This window comes from Vicia villosa, linkage group LG3, assembly GCF_029867415.1.
Source record: "Vicia villosa cultivar HV-30 ecotype Madison, WI linkage group LG3, Vvil1.0, whole genome shotgun sequence".
NCBI lineage: Eukaryota > Viridiplantae > Streptophyta > Magnoliopsida > Fabales > Fabaceae > Vicia > Vicia villosa.
In genome coordinates, this window is record NC_081182.1 from 9,020,391 (window position 1) to 9,047,865 (window position 27,475).

General features: G+C 33.5%; 3 protein-coding genes across 4 annotated transcripts; all 3 read right to left on the reverse strand.

The window, feature by feature from the left end:
- Positions 1-4,756: 4,756 nt before the first annotated feature.
- On the reverse strand, positions 4,757-8,056 carry LOC131660232 (protein MAIN-LIKE 1-like). Of its 2 annotated transcripts, XM_058929415.1 has the most exons (4): positions 7,253-8,056; positions 6,540-6,930; positions 5,710-6,414; positions 4,757-5,613 (listed from the first exon to the last, which is right to left on the reverse strand). In XM_058929415.1, exons 2-4 carry the CDS (start codon positions 6,924-6,926, stop codon positions 5,272-5,274), a joined length of 1,434 nt encoding a protein of 477 aa, XP_058785398.1. In that variant the 5' UTR covers positions 6,927-6,930; positions 7,253-8,056; the 3' UTR covers positions 4,757-5,271. The 2 variants fall into 2 exon arrangements, with proteins under 2 accessions (XP_058785398.1, XP_058785399.1); XM_058929416.1 differs by having other exon boundaries at positions 6,540-8,056.
- A 143-nt stretch (positions 8,057-8,199) lies between these two features.
- LOC131660233 (transcription initiation factor IIF subunit beta-like) lies at positions 8,200-11,627 on the reverse strand. Its single transcript, XM_058929417.1, has 6 exons — positions 11,376-11,627; positions 10,181-10,289; positions 9,152-9,285; positions 8,979-9,053; positions 8,631-8,780; positions 8,200-8,508 (listed from the first exon to the last, which is right to left on the reverse strand). Exons 1-6 carry the CDS (start codon positions 11,598-11,600, stop codon positions 8,389-8,391), a joined length of 813 nt encoding a protein of 270 aa, XP_058785400.1. The 5' UTR covers positions 11,601-11,627; the 3' UTR covers positions 8,200-8,388.
- A 954-nt stretch (positions 11,628-12,581) lies between these two features.
- On the reverse strand, positions 12,582-17,698 carry LOC131654865 (V-type proton ATPase subunit a2-like). The gene is made up of 18 exons (XM_058924792.1): positions 17,512-17,698; positions 17,359-17,403; positions 17,165-17,284; positions 16,959-17,066; positions 16,777-16,887; positions 16,397-16,570; positions 16,190-16,327; positions 15,964-16,071; positions 15,063-15,170; positions 14,805-14,953; positions 14,487-14,640; positions 14,232-14,392; positions 13,947-14,153; positions 13,677-13,860; positions 13,498-13,581; positions 13,209-13,402; positions 13,057-13,116; positions 12,582-12,975 (listed from the first exon to the last, which is right to left on the reverse strand). The coding sequence occupies exons 1-18, from the start codon at positions 17,653-17,655 to the stop codon at positions 12,768-12,770; spliced, it is 2,457 nt and encodes an 818-aa protein (XP_058780775.1). The 5' UTR covers positions 17,656-17,698; the 3' UTR covers positions 12,582-12,767.
- Between the last annotated feature and the right edge of the window lie 9,777 nt (positions 17,699-27,475).

Consider the following 27,475-nt stretch of genomic DNA (forward strand, 5'->3'; position numbering starts at 1 on the left):
TTATTTGTTCTAATATTGAAGAAACTTCTTCATATTCTCTGTCGTTCTTTGAACAATAGGATCCTTCATTTGATGTTGATCGTTCAATGATTGAGCATGTTCTTTTCGAAGGTTTTAACCGAAGTTGTGTGATAGGAGCAAGACGTTGATATTTTCTAAACCAATCAAACCTATCTCTAATAGAATGAAGAGGTATCTAATCACTTTTTTTGATGATTTCAGTAGATTAACATGGATTTTATTAACAGAAAAATCAGAAGCATTTTATGTTTTCAAAATTTTTGAGATTCATGTTAAAAAGGAAGCAAATTCATTTTTTTCTGAGGCTTGCGCATTGACCATGGGGGAGAGTTTACATCACGCCAATTCACCAATTTTAGCTGTGAAAATGGTATACAAAAACAACTAACAGTTGCATTTACCCTGCAACATAATGGGATTGTAGAATAAAGAATATAACCATTATGAACATGGTTATGGCCTGAAGATGTAAATTGGTCTGTGCATGTCTTGAATTGGAGCCCAACGTTAGTGGTGAGGAATAAGACACCAGAAGAAGCTTAGAGAAGGATCAAGCCTTCAGTTAAGTATTTTAAGAGTTTTTGGATGTATTTCTCATGTTCATGTACCTAATGCTAAAAGAACTAAGATGGACGATAAATGTTTGTGTTGTGTTTTGTTGGGGGTCAGTGAAGTATCAAAAGCATGTAAGCTTTATGATTCAATTTCACAAAAGATCATAACAACTAAGGATGTTGTTTTTGAAGAAGACCAAGGATGGTATTGGGATAAGAAATATGAAGAAGCCATCTCTTGTGACTTAAATTGGGATTATAAGGATGTGGAAGTTAATATCGAAGAAGAAAATAAAGTTGGTCATGAATCTGATCATATTTCTGATATAGAAGAAGAGAAAAATGTCTCCTCTAATTCTATAGAAAAAGATAATAACACTTCTAATTCTAAGGAATGAAGGTGTAGAAGACCACCACTTTGGATGGAAGACTATGAAAGTGGAAAAGGAAATTCAGAAGGAAATGTTGATGTTAATTTGGCTATGTTTGCAACTGGTGATGGCGATCCTACTCACTTTGATGATGTTGTTAAAATTGAAAAATAGAGGAAATCCATGGATTTGGAGATGAAGACAATTAAAAGAAATGGCTCATGGGAATTGATGGAATTACCTAAAGGAGGAAAGAAAGTTGAAGTGAAATGGGTTTACAAGACAAAATTCAAAGAGAATGGAGAAGTGGACAAGTAAAAAGCAATTCTAGTAATGAAGGGGTATGCCCAAGAGTATGAGGTAGACTATATATAAGTATTTTCACCGGTGGCTTACATGGAGACAATTCATTTGGTGGTAGCATTTGCAGCTCAAAAAGGATGGACAATTTATCAACTGGATGTAAAGTCGGAAATTTTGCATGAAGAGTTTAATGAAACAGTGTATGTGGACCGACTTGTGGTTATGTACAAAAAGTTAATGAGCATAAAGTCTATAAAATGAAAAACATTCTTTATGGGCTTAAGCAAATACCACGTGCTTAGTACAGTCGTGTAGAAGCATATTTTCTAAAGGAAAGTTTTGAGATGTGTGATTGCGAGCATACCTTGTTTGTGAAGACAGCAAAAAAGGTATAGTATTACTTGTTAGTTTGTATGTTGATAATCTCATTTTTATCGGAAATGACGAGCTGAAGTTTCTAAAATTTAAAAGCTCTATGAAGCGCGAATTTGACATGGCAGCTTTTGGTAAAATGAGATCCTTTCTTGGTGTTGAAGTGATGCAACGATCAGATGGAATTTTCTTATGTCAGAAGAAGTATGCATTAGAGATGTTGCAAAATTTTGGACTAGATAGAAATAACTAAATGCACAATCTAATTGTTCTTGGTGTTAAACTCACAAAATATGAGTCTAGTGTAAAGGTTGACAAGACATAGTATAGAAAAATTATAGGAAGCCTTATGTATCTAACATCTACTCGACCCGATATGATGTCTGTGGTGAATCTAATTAGCAGGTATATGGAGAATCCTACTGAACTGCATTTACAAATGGCCAAAAGGGTGTTGAGATATTTAAGAGGAACAGTTGAGTTTGGAATCTTTTACATTAAGGAAGAAAACAATGAGCTTGTGACTTACATTGACAACGATTATGCAGGGGACTTGGATGATAAGAAAAGTACTTCGGGTTATATTTTCTTGTTGAGTTCATGTGTTGTTTCTTGGTCATCGAGAAAACAACCAATGGTGAGTCTATCAACCAAAAAAGCAAAGTTTATAGGTGCAATTTCATGTGCATGTCAAGTCATATGGGTGAAAAAAGTGTATAAATCAAAGCAAAGCCATTATGATTCATGGTGATATTAGTTATGCTATTAAGTTTTCGAAGAATCCAATAATGAATGGTTGTTGTAAGCATATTGATGTTCATTTTTCATTTCCTTCGGAATCTGACAAAGGCTGAAACTGTTGAGTTGATACACTGTAGCACACAAGAACAATTGACAAATATCATGACAAAATCACTCAAGATGAATGTTTTCCTAAAGCTAGGATGATCTCTAAGAGTTTGTTCAGAGAGTGATATAAACTGATTGCATATAGCATTCAGTTTAAAGGATGATTTATTAGTCAATTTTATGATTTCTATATCTTTTAAGAGTATTTATTTCCTTTAAATTAGTCTATCATATTATTAGAAAGTGCTAGTAGTGGGGTGAAAACATGCTAGTTTTTATTTCAATTTCTCATCTATGTAAGGCTATTTATGAGCCAAATTATTTATTTCAATACATAAAAAATTATCCCTGTCAATTTCCTTATACTTTCACATACGTGTTTTGGTTCCTAACAAAGGTGAATTACATATTATCTAATTATCTAATAGAACAAGAGATAACTTGTCAATTTTTAAAATTCAATTTGGTTCCTAATGTTGTATAAGCACAACCAAAACTGTTGTTTTCTTCTATGTGTCTCTCTCTTGGATTATCAAGCATACTTCCTTTGAAATCCATGTTCATGGGAGCGACAAAGTCCTAATAAATTTTTCATTTTCCTTAAAATGTCTCTGATGGTGGTAGAAGGGTCCCAATATGGGACATCCAACCCCCCAACACCCACTATACAATGCAAATTGTCTATTTGAAGTTGAAGTTGATTTTTTTTTTTTCTTTACATTATTGAGAAGATGGTAATGGGGAATCTTAATTTGAGGGGGAAAAGGATGCCTAAAAATCTTCTTAAAAGAAGACAGAGAAGATTCCTAGTTGAACATCACGATAGAAGACGTATGGTGTGGTGTGACCTCAATGGCTATCGCCATCTCTTTATTCTTCCAAGTGTTCTCATTCAAAACTCCACTTGATGTACTTTTGATTAATCTTGTTAAGGCAAAACCTCATGCAACATTACTTACTAATTAGTCTCTAGTTTTTAATACTAATATGATATTGTCAAGTATTAAATAATTAGATATCAATCATATTTCATAGAATGTGATACACTCTAACACCTTGCACGCTTAAGACATTGACATATCAGTATTACAGAAGGTCTTATCTATATCATTTTAAAGTTTAAATTGGATCTAACTTAACTCTCCTAAGATCAAACTTTAAGATAAAGGCTATTTTCATTATATTTTTTTTGTTGTTGATTGAAAATATATTTGTTAAAATAGTTTCATATTGTTTAGTTTTGTATGGAAAGAAGTGTGTCTAAAATTATATAATAGATTCTAGTTTTTTATTATAAAATGCTTTTTTTTTTTTAAATTAAATTTGTTTTTGACTTTTTTATTTTCTCTTGTATTCTTGTGTCTAAATATTATGAGCGATAGTTAAATATTTATTTTTAAGAGAAAGTGAATCAGCCAAATAATTTTGAAAAAAACTTGAAAGGTTATATTTAAAAAAATGTATTTCAAATCGATTCTTGTTGAAAAAGCTGAGAAAGAAGATGATTTTTTTTAGAAAATGACTCTTTTAATTTTTAATCTATTATAAAACTAATGAAGAAAAAATGTTTTTAAATGTGTGAGAGGAACCACGCAAAAAGAGTGGAGACATGACATTTTGAATATAGTTAAGTAATGAAGGAAATGGAATTAAGTAGATAAAAAAAAAGAAAAAGTTGAAATTTTAAGTTATGATTCGAGTCATGACTCTGGTGATGTGATTCGAATCTTGAATTGAGTTACGTTTCACGAACTTAAATAAAATTTGAAGAAGTGTTGTTTGTATCGATTTATGTGGTTGTGAATTGAATCACGAAATTTTTCATTTAATTCGAAGTATGAGGTTTTGTGAATCAAATCACATTACCAGAACAAAAATATTTTACAAAAATCTACTCATAGTTCTATTTAGATAGAACCATAAGTCAAGTCACATATCTCGAGTTCAATTTTGAAAATTTCTTTAGCCACCTCCCTATGGGGGTCACCTCCAGCGAAAATCCCAAAATACCCCTGCTTCGGAAATGAACTTCCGAAGCGCTTTTTTTTTAAAAAAATTTCCATAATTCGGAAGTGCATCTCCGAAAACACCTCATGGGGGGTGTCTTCGGAGATGAACTTCCGAAAACACCTCATGGGGGGTGAATTCGGAAGTTCATTTCCGAATTATGCAGAAACTGTGTTTTTTTTTTATGTTTTATCTAAAACAGTCTCGCATTTTAATTAAACGTAAACGCCAAATAAAATAAGCAATAGATAAACTGAAAATACTAATATGATAAATAAACAAAAAAAATACTAATCCGATGAAAATAATATATACAAACCGAAACAAATAAAAATAGTGTGCTAAAGATACAATCCGAAAACAAAAAATAAATAAACCCGACCACTACTGGGTGTGCCTAACCCTCTCACCCTGGGCCCTCCTCTGCCGCCTGTACCCCGCCGCACGGCCCGCATCAGTGACGATCATCTCCATCACAGCGACTGCATCTGGACCGCCCTGATGAACGACACCTCGATCCAACGCGTCCCGCCCAAGCATCTCTACCCGCTGGCAGATCGGCAGGAGATCAATGGCGTGGTCATCCTCGGCCTGCTGGTTCTCCAGGATCTCCTCATGTGCTGGCCTAGGAGCGCCGGGAACGTCGGGTCTCAGCAGACGATGGGACACCCGGTAGAACCATGTGACGTACCCCTCCTCACTGTGCCAGTCATGTGTGACCCGAGTGAGACGGTACTCCTGCGGTACCACATGATGCTGCCAGTCCTCCCATATGGCGGTGAGCTGCACTCGGGTCACTGTGTCGGGAGCTGCCTCAAAGGGTGACCTGGGTATCCGCTGCACGAATCCGAACTGACGCATGCACCGCTCAGGGAGATACCGGACCATGATGTCGGTCCCGCATGCCAACCAGCCTGAATATAGAGCAATGCCGTCAAAGGGGACAATCTGAGCGTAGTCGCTGAACGGCCTCCAGGTGACGTCGTCGTGCATCGTGCGGTCCAAGTACAAACGGTATGGTCCCACCGCATCGTTCCCCCTCTGGAGAGCGATCTGGCGGCCCTGGGCATGGCGTCCACATATGCAGGATCGATGTGAAAGCCGTGGATGCGGGAGAAGTAGGAGATGATCCAGCTCTGAAACAGAAACACGATAATGTATTAAAAATAAATACGAAACATAAATAAATAAATAAATAAATAAATACGATAATGTATTAAAATAAAACGTACCGTAAGTAGTGTGCAGGATCCGACCAACTGCCTCGTCCTCCAGTTGGAGGCCTCATTCAGCTTCTGGTAGAGGTATGCCAGAGTAGCTGCCCCCCAGTTCCACTGGTGAACGGTATCCAGGTCCATGAAGTAGCGGAGGTAGGTCACGTCGACGTACCTGGCACTCTTATCCACAAAGCATGCAGCGCATACCACATGCATGTACCAGCACCGGAGAGCGCAGCCGCGGTGATACTGTGTGAATAGCTCGTCACCCTCACCCTCAGCCTCGGCAGCCGCGTCCAGGTGGTGCTCAAAATAAGTGCTCAGTGTGGTGAACCAGACATGAGGCTCAGATGTCGTGACGCACTCAAAGTGAGCAACCTCGTGCTCCATGCCCAAATAGAGCGTCATCCACTCAATGGCCTCGACCCTCTGGATCCGAGAGTGGTGCAACAGTGGCCCCCTAATAGGCAGGTGGAGAAGACACTGCACGTCGTGCAAGGTGATCGTCATCTCCCCAACCGGCAGGTGGAAAGAGGACGTCTCCTTGTGCCAGCGCTCCACAAATGCCCCCTGCATGCCGGTGCTGATGGTGGTGTAACCCGTCATGCAGAGCCCGCAAAGCCCTGAACCTCGCACATGGTCATTAAACCACTCAGCTATTGGTTTAAACAGACTAAATATCTTCTGAGCGTGGTTCACCATTTTCAACGGCTCTCGCTCCTGTTGAAAAAAAAAACAAATAAACGACATATATTAAATAAGCGACATATATTAAATAAGCGACAAATAAACGGTTAAACTATAAAAAATGGTGACAATTAAACGGTTAAATTAAAAAAAAATACCTCTCCCTCCCAGATCCGCCGAGCGACGTGATCGTGGTAGTGAATCAGCACAGAGGTGTCAAAGGGCCCTCCCGGATAGTCGTCCTCCTGCTTATCCTCCTCCCCGGCTGGAGGGTCAACTTCCGGTACCCCCTCCGGCTCGTGGTAAGTCACTGTCGCCACCTCCTCCTCCTCTCGCTGGCGGGAAGAAGATGCCTGAGCCAGCCGACTCCTAGATCCTGAACCAGATGTACCCTCTCCCACGTCCACGGGAACTCGCACACGGCGTCCCCGGCCCTGCCCCCGTCCCTGGGTCGACGCCAGCTGCGCCGCCGCCCGCTCGCGTCTAGCCGACGCAGTCTGGGACTCTCTCCCCTGTCTGATGCGTGTTGGTTGGTTGCCTGACATGTTCCTGTAAACAATCGAAATCGATTAATATGCGAGACAAATGAAAAAACAAAAAAAAATGAACTTCTGGTACAGTTCGGAAGTTCATTTCCGAAAACTGGGGTGGAGGTGTTTTCGGAAATGAACTTCCGAAACACCCCTGCGCAGACCTTCAATACAGCCTCCAATGGCAGACCCAAAAAACCTAAACCAAAACTACTTTTATGCCTACTAAACATCCTAATATCAGTACTAACCTATCTTAATGTGATTTTTTCAGTTTCTAAACACCCTATTAGAGTTTATTCAAATAGATCTAAAACTTGAAAAAACAATGTAGAACTTACCAATTAGTGTTTGATGATGAGTTTGGAAGAAGACTTGGGAATGCTCTTTGATCTTACACTTGATTTTGGCAGAAAATTTGAAGAGGTGTTGTGTTTTGATTTGAGTTAGGGTAAATGAATGGGGGAGGGGGAGTGTTTTGTTAAATCTGCAGAACGCGCAGTATTTCGGAAGTGAACTTCCGAAATGCTGTTTTCGGAAATGAACTTCCGAAATAAGACAATTTTTTCAAAAAAAAAAAAACGCTTTCGGAGATGCATCTCCGAAAACGCCTTTTCTTGCATTTCGGAAATGAACTTCCGAAGTCAGGGGTAGTTTGGGTTTTTCACCAGAGGTGGACTAGAAGGTTGGGAGGTCTATAGAGAAATTTCCTCAATTTTTGGAAGAAAAAAAAAAAAAGAAGCCATGATTTGAGTCGTGCTCAACAAAAGTACCCATAACACGATTCAAAACATTTATGATTCAAATTATGCTGAACAAAAATACTTGATTCAAATCATACACTTTCTTGATTTGAGTCATTTACGTTGACTTTGGTCAAAGATTTTTTTTTTGATAGAAGGTCAAAGGAATATTTTATGCATGCAATGCAATAGCAATTTTAAAAGAGGTGCTAGTGCAAATTTATTGTGAATGACACAATTGCAATACAAACATAATAGACAAACAATAAAACACCCTAATTGCACATGGTTATCCTATGAGCAATGTCAGAAAACACTTCGTTTAACAAACATCACTGTACTTAACAAATTCCCACTTACAAAAAATCTCTTGTATGAATCGAAGATCATTTGTTCATCAGTTGAAGATATTTCTTAATGTGACTAAACAATAAGAAAATGAATTTAGACACAGACACTTGCTGTAAATTGTAAACCCAGAGAAAGAATAGTAGCCTCCAAAAACAAAGACAGGTACACCAGTTACTCTACACTTTACACAAAAGTATCTGAAAAGCTCTATGGAGCCAATATATATTCATTGCATGTTTGATATTATGGTGGGCAGCGCCTTGATTTTACAAAAACTATACCCCAAACTTTTGCAGTATTATGTTAGCTCATCATGATTTGACCAAACACACCAGAAATCAAATATGCAAAGTTAGATAGTTATAATGTAAAGAACAAAGCACTTATTCAGCATTTGTTTCTTCAACCGATTTCTTGTATTCAGGCTTCAGCTCGTAAGTTCCTTGGTTGGCACCTCTTTTATTGTATACACACAGCTCATTCAAGATCTCTTTCAAGAATTGCTGCAACAGAAACATCAGGTTACTAACTTATGCCTTAAATGCCAGAGCTCTATGAGAAACCAAAATCAGAGTCGGCCAGGCACCAATGCCGTACTAAAACAAAAGGGCAGAAAAAAACATACCGCGGGTTGATCAGTTTCTTGGACAAGTTGCTTCAAGGCCCAGTTAGGCTGTCTTTCAAATAGTTTGAACATAATATCCTCCAGCTCTCCCCGGTCTCTTCTTGTTCTCTTTGTATCAGTTTGTTTGACTGGTTGTGTCCTCTTTTTATCCTACAAGAGTTTCATAAGTATAAGAAAAAGCTCCGTAGAATTAGCACGCACACATTTGCAGAAATAAACCTTCTCGAAGGAGCAATTCCAATTAATTATTTTTGTGATTTGCATCAATTTCGTCGGCGTTTCAGTGTTTTAGAGTTGTGATATGAATTTCAAATTTTCAACATTACAACCCATATGCAAAATAAGTACCTTAAAATTGGTTGAAACTAAGCCAACCATTCCAGGCATTGGCCTCATGTGGACTCCACGAATATCCTCAATAACCTTGCAGTTGAATCAAGGGAACCAAAGAATCAATTATTTTATCAAACATATAAAAATAAGAATTAAGTGATAATTCATTGATAAACATGAAATACTACCTGTACTTGTCGATTTTTAATCATAGATTTCTTTGTCCTCTCCCGGCACAATTTTCCATAATCATCAATGTTTTCATGGCGTGGTTTCATATCAAACTTATGCTCTACTTTCCCTTCCATTGAAACCTTGTCACCTAAAATAAAGGTAAAACTGTTACCTAACTCAAGGAAGCCAAACTCTATTGTGACAACAAAAAGAAAAATAAGCTGTATACATAAAAGTAGTACTCGAAAAGTTTTTAATTTAAAATATAGACCACTACTCACAGTATCAGGAACTCCAGAAAAAAATAACAGATCATTGGTTGGGCACTTATGATTACTAACATGAAATAATGGTTGAAATTCAACTAGTTTAATAACCACTGACTCAGCATAATCACCAATAACACAATAGTTGAACCATGGCTATTTGGAACTTACGAAAAGTATCAAATTGAAATAAGATTCACATATATCATAACTTCCGATACATGTGAGTCTTATCTTGATTTGATAATTAATAGAATTCAACCGATACCAATCTCTACTGTGTATCTATTTGGACATGAATCTGATTTTGAATTCAGATTCTTTATGACGAATTGCAATTAACTATGAAGAAACCCAACCTGATTCATTCTAATGAACCCCAACTACTTTGTGTAACCAACCACTTTTCTTTAATTATTTAAAAGTGGACTTTCTTGAATTATTTTGAGGTTCAATATGATAGACACATGTGTATTATAATTAAGTTGTCACAAGATTCAATTCATGAATCAGTAAAAAGGTCTTTTGATTCACGATTTGAATCTAGATTTGATAACCATGATTTGAACCATAATCCTGATGGCAATGTCACAAGTTTTATTTTACATGTCACCATGGTTAAACCAAATATTAAAAAATAAACATCATATCATCTACATGATGCTAGACATCTAACGTGTGTCCACTATAAACTTGCTCCAATTTTGAAATTGCAATTGATGAGTAGGAACTACAACAGTGACAACTGAAAAATTGGGCAGAGAATGCACTTCTCACCTTCACTTGTCTCAGAGAAGATGCACATAGGAACGAAGTCTTTAAACATATTCAGAGAATAAGCTTTCGCCATATTCACAGAATCAGTGCCAGACATCTCCATTGTAAACTGACATGATAATGAAGAGTTATAAATCAGTGATTGTCTCAAAGCAACACAAGCAAAAAATATCCAATCAAAAGGTGATGAATCTAGAAACTAAATCTTTGTTCCTCTTGCGCAGTTAATAAATATGAATGTCATAATAGTATGTAACATCTATAATAACTAGTAAATAATCCTTGAAATATGGAAATGATTGGATTTAGAACCTAGTAATCAATCCTGGATAACGGCACACGGTGACTGACCCCAAAATTGTAAAGCAAGGTCAACATTTGAATCAAGGGCAACATGAGATTTTACATTGGCTTAAAAGTTCATGGCAATCATGGCTATCATATTGAGATTCAAACAATTAATCAGAAAACTACTTTTAAAAAGATGATTCAAACAAACAAGTGACATATGCAAAAAAAAATATCGGTTGATATATTATAAGCAAATTTCAAAATAATTCATATTAGTTGCCAACTATATGAAGTGGACAAGAGGCCGGATGCCCAAAAGCTCAAGGGCAAGCTACGATTCATGCTATTCATCAGAATGAAGATTTATTTTGCGGTTCTTAACAGAAATAGATATGCATGTACAAATTACAATGATTCATATTGAGTGTGATATGCACGATTATCTTGGTGCCACGACTTCTCTGTAATTTTCTGTGACTTAAGCTGCTATAGCAGTCACTACTCACTACGACATAAAGTGTAATGTCGTACATCCAAATCCAAATTAGTGACCGAAGGCTCCAATGATCAGTAACAAATTACAATAATAAAAAGACTAATATTACATAATAATATTATAGAATTACATGGATAAGAACAACAAATTCAAGTAACCTACTAAACAAAAACACACAACTCAAATCAAAAGCAATCACACTGTATTTAATAGCCTTTAAGATCAAACTCCGATTCCTAAAAATTCAATTCCTAAAATTAGGTGTTCCAATCTAACCACTCTAATCCAAAATTGCAATCATATAGGGTTTCAACAAAGGTAAAGAGAAAATTATCCACAACAATCAAACCAAATAGTTAGGGTTAAAATCGTCATAACGAAGTGAAAAAAGCGATGAAAAAGAAGAACCTGAAGATGAGCAGGATCGTCTTCAGGAAGCAACGGATCAATAGAGAAAACGACTTTAGAAAGCGGTTGAGAAGGAGGATGATTCTGCCATGACTTAGCAACAGCCACCGGACACTTCATCAACCACACGGATCTCTCCGCCTTTGAAGTCTCCAGAGTTGAACCGCTACTTCCGGCGTAACCGTTTTCTTCTTCCATCTTTATTCTCTCTTTCTCTTCCTTCATCGATGGTTGTTGTCTCGACTCGGTTTTCCTTGCTTCTTCTTCTAGTCAATTTTATTTATTTGACTTCGATTTGTTGAAACTAAAATGGGCTTTGGGCTTGGGCCAATAATAATACTCATTGCTATCCGCATTAGTGTTATTTTCATACACCCCTCTAATAAGTATGTTTTATGATATTTTTTGAAAATTGAATAATGAGTGGTTTATTATTTGGAATTATATAAGTCTCGAGAAATTAATTTTATTAAATTTTAAAATCTAAATTAATTAAATTTAAAGGATGTCAATTAAGTTAGATATTTTTTCAAAATTTAAACTGTAATTTTAATTTTATGAAAATTCTTGTACTATATAAATTTACTATAATGTCTTAAAAAAATATTATTATATGAAAATTTTTCATTTCATTTTAAGGTGTCTTCACATAAAATTTCTCAGACGTAACTTCTCTAAATTTCATTTTCTTCTATTTATTTCTTCCTCCTTTATGTGATTATTATTTTTCTTTTAATTTTATATATATTATTATTTGATTCCCTTTTTTTTTAATGTATTGCTTCCCCTAAATCCTAAAACGGTGTGTTTCAACTTTCCCCTAAAATTTTATCCTAAAAATAGATAAAGTAATAGTTAAAATTGTCAGAAACTTATGTCCAATATAGAAGACTCGCAATTTATTTATTAATCGTAGAATTAATTTTGTATTTAGTTAAGACATTTCAAAATTATTGGTTGTAGAACATGGTTAGAGCATGTCTCAATTAAGCTAAACAGAAATGATGTAATTCCTTTGTTTCTATCATCTAATGAAGTTGTTTGCCGTAAAAATAAAGACACAATTGAAAAATTAGAAAATTTAGAACTCTTTATGCTATTTCTTCATACTAGTTATGTGAAGACCATGAAATGATAACCTTTTCTTCCATTTCTCACTCTAAATTCTCTCTCCCCTAACTAACTTATACTAATGGACAACAAACATGAAATACAATACTCTATTGTTATTTATGAGCTATTGTTTGAATGGAAAGTTGATGTACAAAATATACATGTTATACATAGCTACAACTGGGTGACATGTAGGAACACTTATCATTATATACACTATATAAGTTCTTGAAGTAAATGAGATATTTTCATCTTTAAACATCACCTAGTATTTAGCAACTACAGCCCATCCTCATCGCCAAGGGTTGCAAATGCAAATGGTAAGAACTTGTAACCATCTCCTTCATAAAATTTGTTCTGGAACTCTACCCAATGAAGTCTTAAAGCATGCAAGAAAGCACTTAAACTTTCCATTACCAACAAGACTCCAACTGTCGCACTTATAAAAACGATAATGCCAACAATGAGCACAATCGTATTGTTATACCTGCATCAATCACACAAATACATCAAATAAATTACACTGAGCTTCTAAAAACTTGAGACGGTCCTGATTACTAGCACTTACCCGAGAGCCAGAAGTAAAACTTTGTCATAGAAAACGCTTGACAACTCGGAATGAGCTAGACTAAACAAGACCAAAAACCAAAAGAAAGTTAAAATGATGGCTTATGATATGAAGTATTCACATAGTGGCATCAGAAACTTTCAACTACTTACCTGAGGGCCCATAACCGAAGATATGAAGCAGTATTGGACACAGCTCCAAGAACAAATTCTATTGTATGTATAAGTTGGTGCACAAAAATCTCACTGAAATCAAAATCATCATTGTCACGATGAACACCATCTGACTGTGATTCAAGAGGATCATCCCCGGCAAAGAGCAGAGAGTAAGATTGACCTTTATGCCTCTGAAAAAGCATGATAATAAAAATTACAAATTAGTTTCAATAACAACCAATAAAAACTAAAAAAAAGATTAACAATAGTTATAGCATATATATACTTCTCTATGTTGTTTCTTTAGGAGAAAAGGCTTTGGCAATAACATCCATGGTACAGCAACAAGTGCCAAAAGTAGTAATATAACCTAACAACAGTTAAATAATAGACAGTTTATATGTGACATATTTTTACTATAGAAAATTGTGTATCCAGTTCTAAATGAAGTATGAAATTTCTTACTTGAAGAAACTTTTGTCCTGTAAAGAGTTGGTTTTCACCCAAATCATCTGTTGGACTTAGGAACATGTATATCATGACATGATAGAGGTCAGCCTGTGATCCAGTGCACCATTTTACAATTATGAGGAGTGAAAGGTATCCAAATAGGCTATTCAAGAATATCATCTGCGGAACAAATTGGTGCCTGAAGCAACAAAGACAAATCAAACAAGACATATTTATATTTGAGAGACGAATCGAAGCGAAAAGGGCTAAACAAGACTAAATTACCATATGTTTATATTGTTTTCAAAATATTTTGCATTATAGTAACTCAATATGATTCCGAGATTCATCTGAGATACTCCGAGTAGAATTGACATCTTCATTTTCAAAGAGTTAAGAAATGGAAGTTCGCTACGAGTGCCATGCCATTTAGGATCCACACCAAATGGATATGTGTCACGCATTTTTATCAAACCTATTGTAGTAGCATCCCTGAAAAAGTAATATTAAACATGACTATAATCATTATAAGAGAACATTGATATGTCAAATAAATTTAGTTACAACCACCTGCATGAAGAATCGCGACATCCATAGGCCGTTGGTCCGAATAGTTCAAAAGGAATAGAGAAGAACTCATTGTATATAAATCCGGTGTAAATTGAGAAGAGAGACATCAACAAAATAATATATCTTCCACCAAAAACCATTTCTAATATGTCTCCAAGTTTCTACAAATTAACAATATCAAATAAATTTGAGGTTGATACAACAAACAAGGAAATGTTTAGAGTGAATAGAGAACATAGTGATTGAATGAAGTACCTGAGAAGAAAACTTTTTCTCATTTATTATGAAATACAATGTTGCTAGTAGTAAGCATATGCCATGACCCCAATCGCCAAACATTACAGCAAAAAGGAACGGAAATGTAATGATCGTGTATACACCGGGATTTGCTTCTTGATATTTGGCAATTCTATCAAACAATTATCAACAACTTGTTTACATTAAAATATAAATAAATACTACCGGCAGAATTGAATCATGAACTAATATCTTACATTCAACTCAACTATGTCATTTGAATTATCCAGATAAAATAGGAGTATGTATGAACGAATTAAATGTTGTGTAACTTACCCATATGCATCTACAATTTCTTGAAAAGAAGCAGTAAATTTATTTGTGCAAAAATATGTGGGAGGTAACTCCTTTGTTTGTAAAACTTGAAATATTGCCCCAACTTGAGAGCTACAGTCTGTAGTTGCCTGCAACAATACTTTCTGAATCTGCATGTTGAATTTAAATTAGTTGGCTAAGTTAGCTAAGACAAGTTACAATTCATATATGTTTATGAATATCTTATTAAATATTAAACTTGTAGGTTTAAAAACAAACCTGACTTGTTGCAGAAAGAGGACACCATCCTTCTGCAAGGAGACATTTCTTTGTCACATTAATGCTTAGCATATTTAGAATGTGATATATGGATTTTTCCTTCTTCAACTATTGATGAAATTTTATGAAAGAAAATGTTAGCTTTAAAATGATTTTTTCACATAAGCTTAGAAGCAAAATTGAAAAAGAGAAACATATATTGTATAGACTATTCCTGGTTGTAGTGAGTGGGGGAGATTAGACAGGAGTTGGCTAGATTTTTTTCTCAGTAGTTTATGGAACCTATGTATAATCGTGTATAGTTGGATGGGGGAACTTTACTTCTCTTTCTCTGGAGGACAGACAGGTTCTCAACTACGTGTTTTCACCCACAAAGATTGATCTAAAAATCTCTCAATGAGATGAGAATAAGAGTTATGGTTCTGATGGTTTCAATTTTTCTTTCTTTAAAAAAAGTCAGGCCTTTCCTTAGGGGGTCTCTTTCTATGTTTTAGCAGTTTCAATGCATGGGGATTCTCTCGTTCAGAGTTTCTCCTCTTATATTTTCACTCTTATCCCTAAGGATGGCTCGGTTACTAGTTTGGAAGACTTTCGCCCTATCTCTTTGGTCAGATCACTCTATAAGTTGGATGCAAAAGTGTTTATGGCTAGATTATCAAAATTTATGGACAAGCTCATCTTGCCTAATCAATCAGTGATCTATTTGGGTCTCGAAGCTTTTGGTTTATTTATCGCTCTAACTTTTGTATTTGCCTTTTGCTTGGTTTGTTTCTTAAGAGCTTTTTGTACACTTTTTGTATTAGCTCCTTATGTATTTTTGAAACGTATGTACTCTATCTCCATCTATTCATTTCTTAAACTAGATAAAAATACTAATTGAAATTGAAATTATCAAACATACCAAAAGGTTCCATTGCTCAAATTCATATCCAACTGTCTGCAACAAATTGCTCCGATGAAGTAAACCCATATCTATAGTTGTCTTTAATTCTGCAAGTTTTCCTGACACCTAAGTTCACAATGGAAAATTATTAAATTTTAAAAAAATATTATTTAGAAAACTCTTTCATCTAAGGTAAATATTATTTAGAAAAAAATTTCATGATGCAACAATCTATTGTGTTTACCTCTGTCATCGTTTGAAATTGTTTACCCAAATCATCCGAAAAAGGATAACGATTTGCTCCAAAAGCATCACAAATTTTGGTAATTTTACTTTTTATTCTCTCTCCAGAATAGAATATAACAAACACATTTTTATGAACCTATAAAAAGATAAGTTAAAATGAATAAAAATAGTTAAGATTTTAATTTTAGAGTTTATAATAAGTAACCTTCTCTCCTGACAAAGGATCCACAATATAATCTTCAACCATAGCTTGTCTCAGAAACACATTTCCTCTAGTAGCACGAAATAAAATTCGTTCAAACGGAATTGATTTTTCCCTATTAACAAGACCACATATAAACCCGAGTTTAATCTGATTTACCAGATATGTTGTTGTCTCCTACAAAACAAAACAAAAATCTTAACTTCGTCAATAAGAAACATGGAGAAAACTTTGTGAATATAAACTTTCAAGACCGTCTTAAGTTTTTGAAGGTCATGTGTATGATATTTACGATTTGACTGTGACAAATTTTGTGTCATGTGCGTTAACTCGTTGCACACCCTTAAAGATGATCCTAAAAACTATAAACTTAGATATTATACTTGTTCAATTAATAATGGACTGTCAATAGTCCCTTCGACAATTGGTTGAACTCCAAGTTCTCTTTGGCGAACTACAGCGCCATTTTGCGCGGAAGGAAAAAACTCTCCAACCTGAAATGATAAAACAATTAAAGCATTACAAATTTAAATATGATCCCAATGGTGAACATTAAAAATGTTACCTTCTCTAGAACAAGCTTATACTCTATAAGCTCATTATAAGCATGTTGCAACTTTTCATTATTTGCATTAATCTCAAGTAGATCGGCTTCAAGTTCCGCCAGTTTAACCTATAAACAATATAGACGGAGAAAAGTTTTTTCACATGATAAAGAATTTTTTTATTACCTTAAGAAAAAATAATAACAATTTTAAAACACTTCACAACCTCTAATTTTTCTAGATCCACATCAGCTGGTGTTGATAGAGTTGAGGGAGATATACTGGCCTTTGTCATTTGTTCCTTAAATAATCGCATTGTACGCGTCATTTCTCCGCATCTTTTAACCTAATGGTTATAGTGTTTAGCTTTTTACAATCTAATATAGTAAAATCAATTCTATAAAATGCAACATAAGGTACCTGAGAAGCATAAGTTCGTTGGAACGGGCTTTTATCTTCATTAAGCTGAAGAAATCGATTATTTAAACAAGATTTATCTATAAGATTAATACATACGTATGGAGAAAAACACAACATAATCGAAAAATATGATCGTAGAAGTCGAGATCATACATCTTTGAATTGAAAAAGACCAAGATCGCCAAGGTACGAGATGGTTCGATGAGCTGATTCAATTGGAATGATCAATTGAGCAAGTTGCATAGGCTCAGAACGTAGCATATCCATTGTGGAAGAAGAATAATGTTCATTTTCCATCTATATTTTCTCAAGGTGCAAAAACACATAATTCATGAATGAGTGAAGAATTCATGGCGTGAATATATGCTATGCATCAAATTAATTATTGATGTTACTTTAATTTTGCGATATAATATGCTTCTTTTACGGAAAAATGCTCATGCACACATTTTTTTATTAATAATAACAATAATAAAGTTTTTTTTTTTAATTTCATTACTAATAATAACAATTGTAACTCAACATTATAATAATTATCATGTACTAATTTCCTAAGTTTAAATACCTTAAACGCAAAAAATACACATAACCATATATATATAATCAAGAATTTAGTATGTTAACCATGCAATCTTATCTTCTTGGAAGATTGGATGTCGCTGGAAAATAATCTCTTTTGAAAACGATTGTTTTGAATTCTAATTCAATTTGTTAGAAAGATTTTTATATGCTTGGCGTGTAGAAGTTTGGAATCTTAAATTTGGGGTTCTCAAACTCTTTCAATGGCCATTGGATTTCACACCATGAAAAATATTCTAAGTCTACCAAAATAAAGACACCTAAAAGTCGTAATAATAAGAGCAAACATCTCAAAAAACTTTATCTTGAAGAATGCATACACCCCATTTAGAGTCATAAGATTGGACTTAATGAACATGAATCAAGGAGGAAGACAAAGTCATTGCTTTGTAGTTAAAAGGCATGGAGATCACCTCCAAGGCACTACAAGTTAAACAAGAATCAAACGAAGAAAAACACGACGACCAAAGTGAAGATTCAAATGATGATGCATTATAACTCATATCAAATGGGTTCATGGTTTGTGGGAAAGAAAAATTATAAGTAGTTTCCAAAGAAAGATTTGAAACACTCCAAATATTTGAAAGAAATGAAATAGACTGAAAATAAGAGACAAAAAATCTTGTGCGAATGAAAAGACATATGACATTTTCAAAATGAATACCTAAAGCTTGAAAAAGAAAAATCTAAGAAGAACGCTTTCAAAGTAAAAAAAATTCATGCCAAAATGGGACGATTATAATGAATTGTCTAATGAAGATATGAAGATGAAGAGTAGATCTTATGGATAGTGGTCACGAAAATGAAAATGACACTTTTATGGATATAAAGTTTAGATATGAGTTATGGTACCAAGATAATGGATGTTCACGACACACGAAGATAAAAAGTCACATATGTAAAAGTGTGACTCTCGAGGATGGTGGGAATGTAGGTTTTCAAGAGGAGAACTGGACAATATTTTATTTAGAAAATCATTTAAAAATGATTTTTTTTTTTATGCTCACACCCATTCATCCTACATTCTCACTTGGTAAGGATAATTTAAGCAATTAGTTAGATACAATATTATACAAAGGTATAATGGACTCTTTACTTTATCTGACTGATTCGAGACCTGTCATTTTATTCATTATAAGTCCATGTTAAAGATTTTGATCATATCTTAGGTAATCTTACTTAAATATTATTGAGAGAATCTTTAAATATATGAAAGGTATTATTAACCTTGATCTGTGACTTTATTTATTCTATCTAATGAGACTTGATAAGGCTTCTTTATAGATAACATAATTAGAGAGATTGTTTGACTGAGATAAACATTAAGTGTTGTCTTTTAAATATTGGCTTTGACATCTTGATCTCCAAGTAAAATGACTTGATCATCACATCAGATGAAGACTTCAGCAAATAGTGTTGTCATCATCAAAACCAATAGGTCAAGAGATTGATGTGATCATTATACTTAGAAGCACATAACTCGATATTCTCCCCAATTTTTATTATGACAGCGCATCTCTTTGGAAGACGGACAAACAAAGAACAAATGGTAAAGAATTTGAGTGGTTAAACTCCACCTTACAAATAAAGAGAGTATACCCTACTCCCCTTAAGAGTATAGATTTTCTCCTTTAGAATGTTTAGAAAGGCGGGAAAAACGATAACATATATGAAAGGTATTCAAGCACATAGATCACAATATAAGAAGAAAAATAGTAGATGCATTTGATAATCAAGATATTTCAATAATTAAAATGAGAAAAAGGTTACAAAGGGAAATACTATGCAAGGAAAATAAGCATTAGGTAAGCAAACATGTGAAGACTACTTCATGTCCCCATCATCATCAAGGAACAACTATGACAAAAGATGAATATGAGCAATAATTCATTCCAGGTAGTTGATCTTATGTTTAGTCCCTTTACGCTCTTTGATGGTAGTTTAAAGGAGAGCTTCAATGGGAAAAGTCTAACAGGTTTTGTTAACACTCTTCTAACCCATATATATTTTCGCATGTATTTTTACGAAAAATAAAACAAATAAACCACAAGGGCGTCACATCTTCATATATTTTCATATAACAAACATCCCTGCTCCGTAACACGGGTTGCAAAAACACTTGAAAACATAAGTAGCTAGCATCTTTGGCATTTCCAATCAAACTATTTCAAACTTCGGAGCGGAATAAATGAGTCTCAAAACTTCTTTATAAAATATTTCAAATACCATGAAAGGTAGTTCAAACTTCAACAAAATCATCATACTTCATGTTATAACTTCATGATTCAAAAACAAGATAAAGTCATGAAAGTAATACAAAATCTCATGATAACAAAGGAACACAAGGTTCACAATCAATTGACCCCAACCCCGATGTTACATATCAGAGCAAGGCTCCCTTTATTCTACGGAAAGAAAATAAAACACACTCTGAAGTTATCTTTTAAGCTTCCTGCATTAATCTTGATCACCTCCAAGTTACCCACTTTTCGAGGCAACATTTATAATCAGAAAGGGTGAATAAATCATAATCATTATAAAAAAAAGATAAGTAATAAATATAGTAGTTATATCAAGGAAACAACAATAACATAATATCATTTACTATATTCTATAACATAACGATAATCAATACTCCTAGAATCAATCAAATACATCACTTAAAACATACAAAACATCATACTCCTAGAATCAATCAAAGAAATCACTTAATCTAAGTATTGTGCAATGCCACAAATAATGAAATGCAACTTCATAAGACTCATGCATGTGGTACCAAAACTTCACTGATGACTTAGTCAACGTTATCTCCAAAGATCCCCACCAATAGGATCGATTCCCGCTTGGAACTAAAACACTTCACCGAAATTGCACTCAATCCACACTATGGGATTGAGGCCATCAATGTACCATATCATCCTATATACATCATTGGATCAATATCCTGCAAAACATCACTGGACTATTCGTCCTGACAAATGCTATGAATGCATGATGCGCAACAACACATAAAATACGACCACGGCTAGTCAAGACGCATCATCATTCATCATATTAATCATACATCATCACATAATTCATAATGCACACATCATCATTGCAACAACATCAATTCATCATAGAACATACGTCGAGTCACGACAAGACTTAGTTAAATGAATTCATAATAGCAAGCATTACTTATTGGTATATCACCACATGGTATCATCATCTAGTCATGAGGAAAAAACACATCATCATCACAATAACATCATATCATCACAAGGAAGACACATATCAAGTTATATCACGACATGGTTACGTCAATTCATAGCAAAAAGCATACTTACTTTGTCATCAATACATAGTTTCATCACCTAATCATAATACAAGCACTATAAAAATACATCATATGAATCATTTTATTCTTCCAGGGTATAGTTCATTGCATTAGCTTTCCAACGCTTTGAGTGGTGCATCAAATGGAGTTTGAAAACTCAAGTTATAGACTTTAAAAATTTATGATTCTGACTCCATTCGCCTGGCGAATGAGGTGGCTCACCTGGCGAATCAAGGAAGTGGCTAAACCTCTCAAACCATTCAAACAACGAATCCTCATTCGCCCAGCGAATCTGACAGCACAACAAACCAGAAAATGCGATTTTTCACCGTTGGAGACCTTCCGTACCTCCAAATTCAATTCCGTAAAAAGTCTCAGTTTCATAATTCAAAATATTATGATTATACAACATTTATAACAGCCTATAACACCTATTTAGAGGTCCTAACCTCATAAATTCATCAAGCATTCATCCATCCATATGTTCAAATAATGATTTTCACCTATTTCGTCAATCTCCATCCTAGGTTCATCAATCAAACAAAAATCCCAAATGTAACCTACCTTTATCTGAACCCTAAATCAATTATAATAACAATTATGAACTCCCCTTACCTTAGATTGTAGTTAGCTTTGATTCTCATCGCGTTCTTTTTAGGAATTCCTCCGTGTTCTTCGTGCCCTAACTAGAGCTGTCAAATAAGCCCAATTTTTCAAAGCCCCAATTTTTTGGCCCCATTAAAGCCCCACTTTATTAAGCCCCTTATTAATGAGAAATTTTTTAGGCCCCATAATTTTAGGTCCCTTAATTAATATGTTATTTTTGGGCCCTACTGAGGGGGCCTTATTTTGTTTCAAAAATTTCATTTCTTGTTTGTTCCAATAAGGATTAGTATTCTTGTAATTTGTAAGGTAGGATTACATGGTCATTATGCATAAACTGTAACAAATCTATGTTTTACAAACTAATCTTTCATCCCTAAACAAAGTTCCTCCATATTTATGATAGAACCCCTAAGTCTATTAATATTGAGCCCAATATGGTAGAACCCCAAACATTATGTTGAGCCCAGTTTGAAATTTTGTTTAGACTTTGTTTCTCTTTGTCGTATTTTTAAGTAAATTTGATGTGATATACTTGTGTTTAAATGCTCTAATTTGATTTTGGTAGATGTCATATAATTCCATAATATTTTCTAGCTGGATTTGAGTGATTAAAGATTGATATTGTTTGATTAAGGATTAGCTAATATGGAGAATGGGAATATATTAGTAGTATATTTCTCAATCCCTGGTCCACCTTTGGGAACTATTATATGCTAATAAACTATGATAATATTAGGAATTAGTTGATCAAATGTAATTTGTCTGTATCTTGTTTCTGATATAATTAAATTAAACAATAAAATTAGTGTATGGACATGTTCTACACGACTTAGTCTCAAAATGTATATTCTGCACATAATAATGAGCCACCAAATAATATAGAATTATTCACTCTAAATATAGTTTGATGCTTAAATTTAAATTGAGAATTGATAGTAAATTATTGAAATTTATGCAAACTTGTGAATCTAGTTCTAATTAAAAACTGTTTAAAGTTAGCTTGTTTATTTTAGAATATTACTTATCAAAATTAAAATTTTATTTTTATTTTAAAAGAAATTTTTAATTTGGGGCCTTGGGCCCTCTTCTAAATATTGGGGCCTTATATTTTTAGGGCCTATATATTTGAGGGCTCATTATTCTCAGATTTTTTTAGGCCCACTCATTAAGTGGGCTAGGGCTCAAATTTTTTGGCCCCCTAAATTGACACCTCTAGCCCTAGCTCTTTCCCTTTGCCTCTTCTATAAACTTCGATCGCACAGAATGAATCCCTTCTCCCTCTTTCTGGGACCCCTAATATGGCTTTCCTATTTTTGCCCTCACTTAACCTCTTATAATTTACTATTTCGCCCTTATCATCTCTAACACCAATATTATTTTATTTTACTATTAAAAATAATTCCACTTATTATTCTAATTATTATAAATTATTCTAAAATACTCCAAAATCCCTCAATACACCTAAGCATCACACAAATCACCACAACATCACATGAATCATCAAAACATCATATAAGTCATCATATCCTCAAACATCACAGATCATCACAAACCATCATAAGGACTTAACATAACATCACATATTCAAATGTTTCACAATAACTCACATAAACATCACATAACCATTATTCATCAAAACATCATGAATCATCATAATGACTCACATAAAAACACCAAAGCATCACTCTACCGTTGGTATTCCACTCTTTCTCTTCCGATACTCATTCATTTTCTTTCTTAATTGAAAGTACTCAATTTAAGTCTTTTTTTATTGTTGATTGAAAGTACTAAGTTTAAATATAAATAAATTTTGGTTCTAGTTTTAGACTCTTTATAAATTATGCTCATAAATTGCATTATTTTATTAATATATATATATATATATATATATATATATATATATATATATATATATATATATAGTTGTGTTTGTGTCTTATGTTTTTTTACATTAGTTGTGCCTTCTTCTTCTTCTTCTTCTTCTTCTTATTCCTTGTTGTAGTGAGTGTGGGAGATTAGACAGAAGAAGAAGAAGAAGAATAAGAAGAAGAAGAAGAAGAAGAGAATGCAAGATAAAGAGGGGTTAACCTTGTATAGACTGCATCAATTGTTGTGGTTGAGTCTTTAAGACGGACTAATTTGATTGATGGAGACGCACATTAATATAGGTCATAGTCGATTATATCTTAAGGTTAATCAATTATGAAATGTGAAATTTGAAATTTAATTTTCAAATAGCCACTAATTGTTTAGACCTTTAAAAAATTGAATATATAACCTGTTTTTAGCTTCCTCGCTCTTTTTGGACCCTGCATGAATTTAGGCTAAGCGTATGGAAATGTTATAAATCTCATATTTAATAACAGATGATATGGACATATGTGTATACACGTCTTGAAAATTTTCACTTATGAAGAGATTTTTTCCCTATCAGTATCCGGTCTACTGGAACATCTAATCTAATTTAAGGATTAATTATGACATCAAGTAATTCCTACTTTTTCTCAATCACAGTTGCGGAGATCGAACCGTGGTCCTCCCAACGAAGTTCAACACTAATCTCCACAGAATTAATCAATAATTGATACTTATAAAGTGATTTTGTAAGACCGTTTTATGAGACTAAGTTACACTTCATCTAAATAACTAAAATAAAATTAAAGTAAAAATAAAATGATGAGCAAAGAAAAGAAACTAAAACGATAAAATAATTATGCATTGGTAGTCTATGTGGCAATATCCAAGGAAGATACGATAGATAAGTTTTATGTCATAGATGTATATATTTGTCTCTTCTCTTCTTCCAAAATGAATGTTATGAGAGACTAAACCTAATCCCTCTTACTATCTTTCTCAAATGAAATGGGCTTATTCACTCACACCCCCTTATTACTTCTATTTCAATCAATTAGGCCCAATAGCTATTATCTCGTTATTCTCTCAATAATTCTAATAACCTAATTAGCATAATAACACACAATTAAATAATTATCACACCAAGTAATAATTAAATAAAATAAACAAATAACAAAATAATTAATAAAAGGCTTAAATGCACTTTTGATCGCCCAATTTTAAAGTTTTTTAAGTTTTAATCCTTCCATTTTAAAACTCAACTTTTTAGCCCCTAAACTTTACCTCACTCGGGATTTTGTTGGTCCCCTCCAATTTTGAATAGTAGGCACTGATGATTGGGATTAAAAAATTATTTTTAATTACGTGGCATTAGTGACTAGGTTATTTTATTATTTAGTAAATTAATTAATAATTTTAATTATGTTATTTTTTAAATAAATTAATAATTAATACTTAAAAGACTTTATGGACCTAGCACTTTTGTCCCACACATTCACTTTTCAATTCTATGTTGTTGCTTGAATTACCTTTATAAACACTAAATATTATTCTTAGAAAACCAATGTGGGACATAATAACAACACAAGTACATCATTCTTATTCAACCACACAACAACATCATCTTGTTTAACAATATCATCTTCATCAACAACTTGGTTACTATGCAATGGAAATTGACATAATAGAACATCATCATAACATCACCACCATACTCATTCTACAATACAACATCATCTTCATCAACATAATAGAAAACAATGATGCATTAAGTCAAAATTCCTGAAACTATTTTAGCTACAAAAATGCATTAGTTCAAGTTCTTCAATCCATTTCCCCGCTGACAGACTCTCAACCTCTGTAGATTGCTTTTTTTTTCTTCAGTTTATTATTCTAATTATTTAAGATTACTTTTTTAATACCTTTTATGGTTATTTACGTGTTGCAGAGATTTCTTAATTTGATATTTCTTTTGGTTCATTAATAAAAATGTTTTCCATGTATAATATATTTCTTTGTGATACTACTACAAAAAGATACTATAGGTCTTCCAATTTTTCGCCATACTTACTGAATGTTACTGATGCAATACTTGCAGAATTTTACTGATGCAATGGAAATCCACAATCATAGCAATATTACTACTTCTAGCATGCATTTTCAAGGGAAGTGGAGAGAACAAAAACAGAAATGGAATTGAATTAAAATCAAACTTGTTTCTATCTGTACGATTTTCTCTCAAATTCTGAAATTGTAGGTGGTGATAATGATGTTAGTTGTTGCAGGTGTGTGTATGGAGTTTGGAAACCGTTTGAAATCGAAGGTGATGGGTGGTGGAGATACGAAGTTGTGCGAGTTGTTGCCCGCAGAGGGAGTTTGATGCGCAACTTTGGTGGTGATGAATAAATCTTATGATTATGGAATGGTTTGGAGTTTGATAGAAAAATGGTTGGGTTTATGTGAAGTTGTGCGGGAGAATATGAATGGTTTGTAGTTGAAATGTGTTGTTGTGTTTTAAACAAGTCCCACATCGATTTTTCATTAAATATCTTTAGCGTTTATATAGCACTTTTATGCTTACAAGAATGTAGATTTGGATATTGGGCTCTTGTAAATATCTAATGGGATTTATTCTCAAAGATTTATTTTAATTAATTTAAAAATGTACTTATTAAAAATATTAATTTATTCAGTAAAATTATTTAATAATAAATTTCTAAAAAAACATTATTAAAAAGTATTAAATTATTCATTAAAATAATTAAAAAAATATTTAATAATAAATTATCCCAATCAGCATTTACACATCATTAAAAATAATTTTTTTATCCTAATCATCACTAACATGTCAGCAAAAGTGGAAGAGGACCAACAAAATTTCAAATGGGGTAAACTTTAGGGACCAGAATAGTGAGTTTTAAAATTGAGGGATTAAAAATTAAAAAATATTAAAATAGGCGGACTAAAAGTGCATTTAAGCCTTAATAAAATAATAAAATAGCCAATAAATAAAAATTGGGATGTTACACATATACTCTTCAAATCTCGATCTAAAATGAACATATATTAGGTTCTAAACTCTAGACATAAATTTAGATCTAATATTCACATTGGGTATCAATGTTTAATGCTCCTTGTTGTTTAATGGGTTGAGACATCGTCGATTAAGCAATAAGGTAGACATGGGCACTGATGAGCATCAGTGTTATAGACATGGACACTGATGTGAGGGATACATGATGATATTGATGAGTATTTTAAGTTGCTTCCAACTAATCGATAGATTTAAGTTTTTGATGGGTAGATGAAATCCAAAACTTGATAAATTATTTATTCTCTAAGGAATGGATTTATTTTCTTGTTCATAATTTTACTTTATGCATTTTACTCTTTTAAACCATTCAAAAGCAAGCTCAAAAACATGGAGATTGTTGAACGATATTCTTTCCCTCTCACTAATCCCACTGGAGACGATAAAAAACAAAAATACTTACTTTTGCTTGCTGCTTTACCACAACCAACACTACTGCTTAACTTGGAAAGAGCTTTAGGAAGTTGTTGTGAAGGCTAGAGAAGATCGTCTCATATATCTTCTAGCCTCACTCAAGGATGCATTCTTCATTTCATGTTTTGAGCATTGCTTTTGACTTATTAGATTTTTCGAATTTTCATGTTCACTTTCCTTCCAACCTTCCTTCACCATCTTAGCATCTCATTGTTTATCATGCACACTTTGTTTTTTTTTTTCAAATATGCACA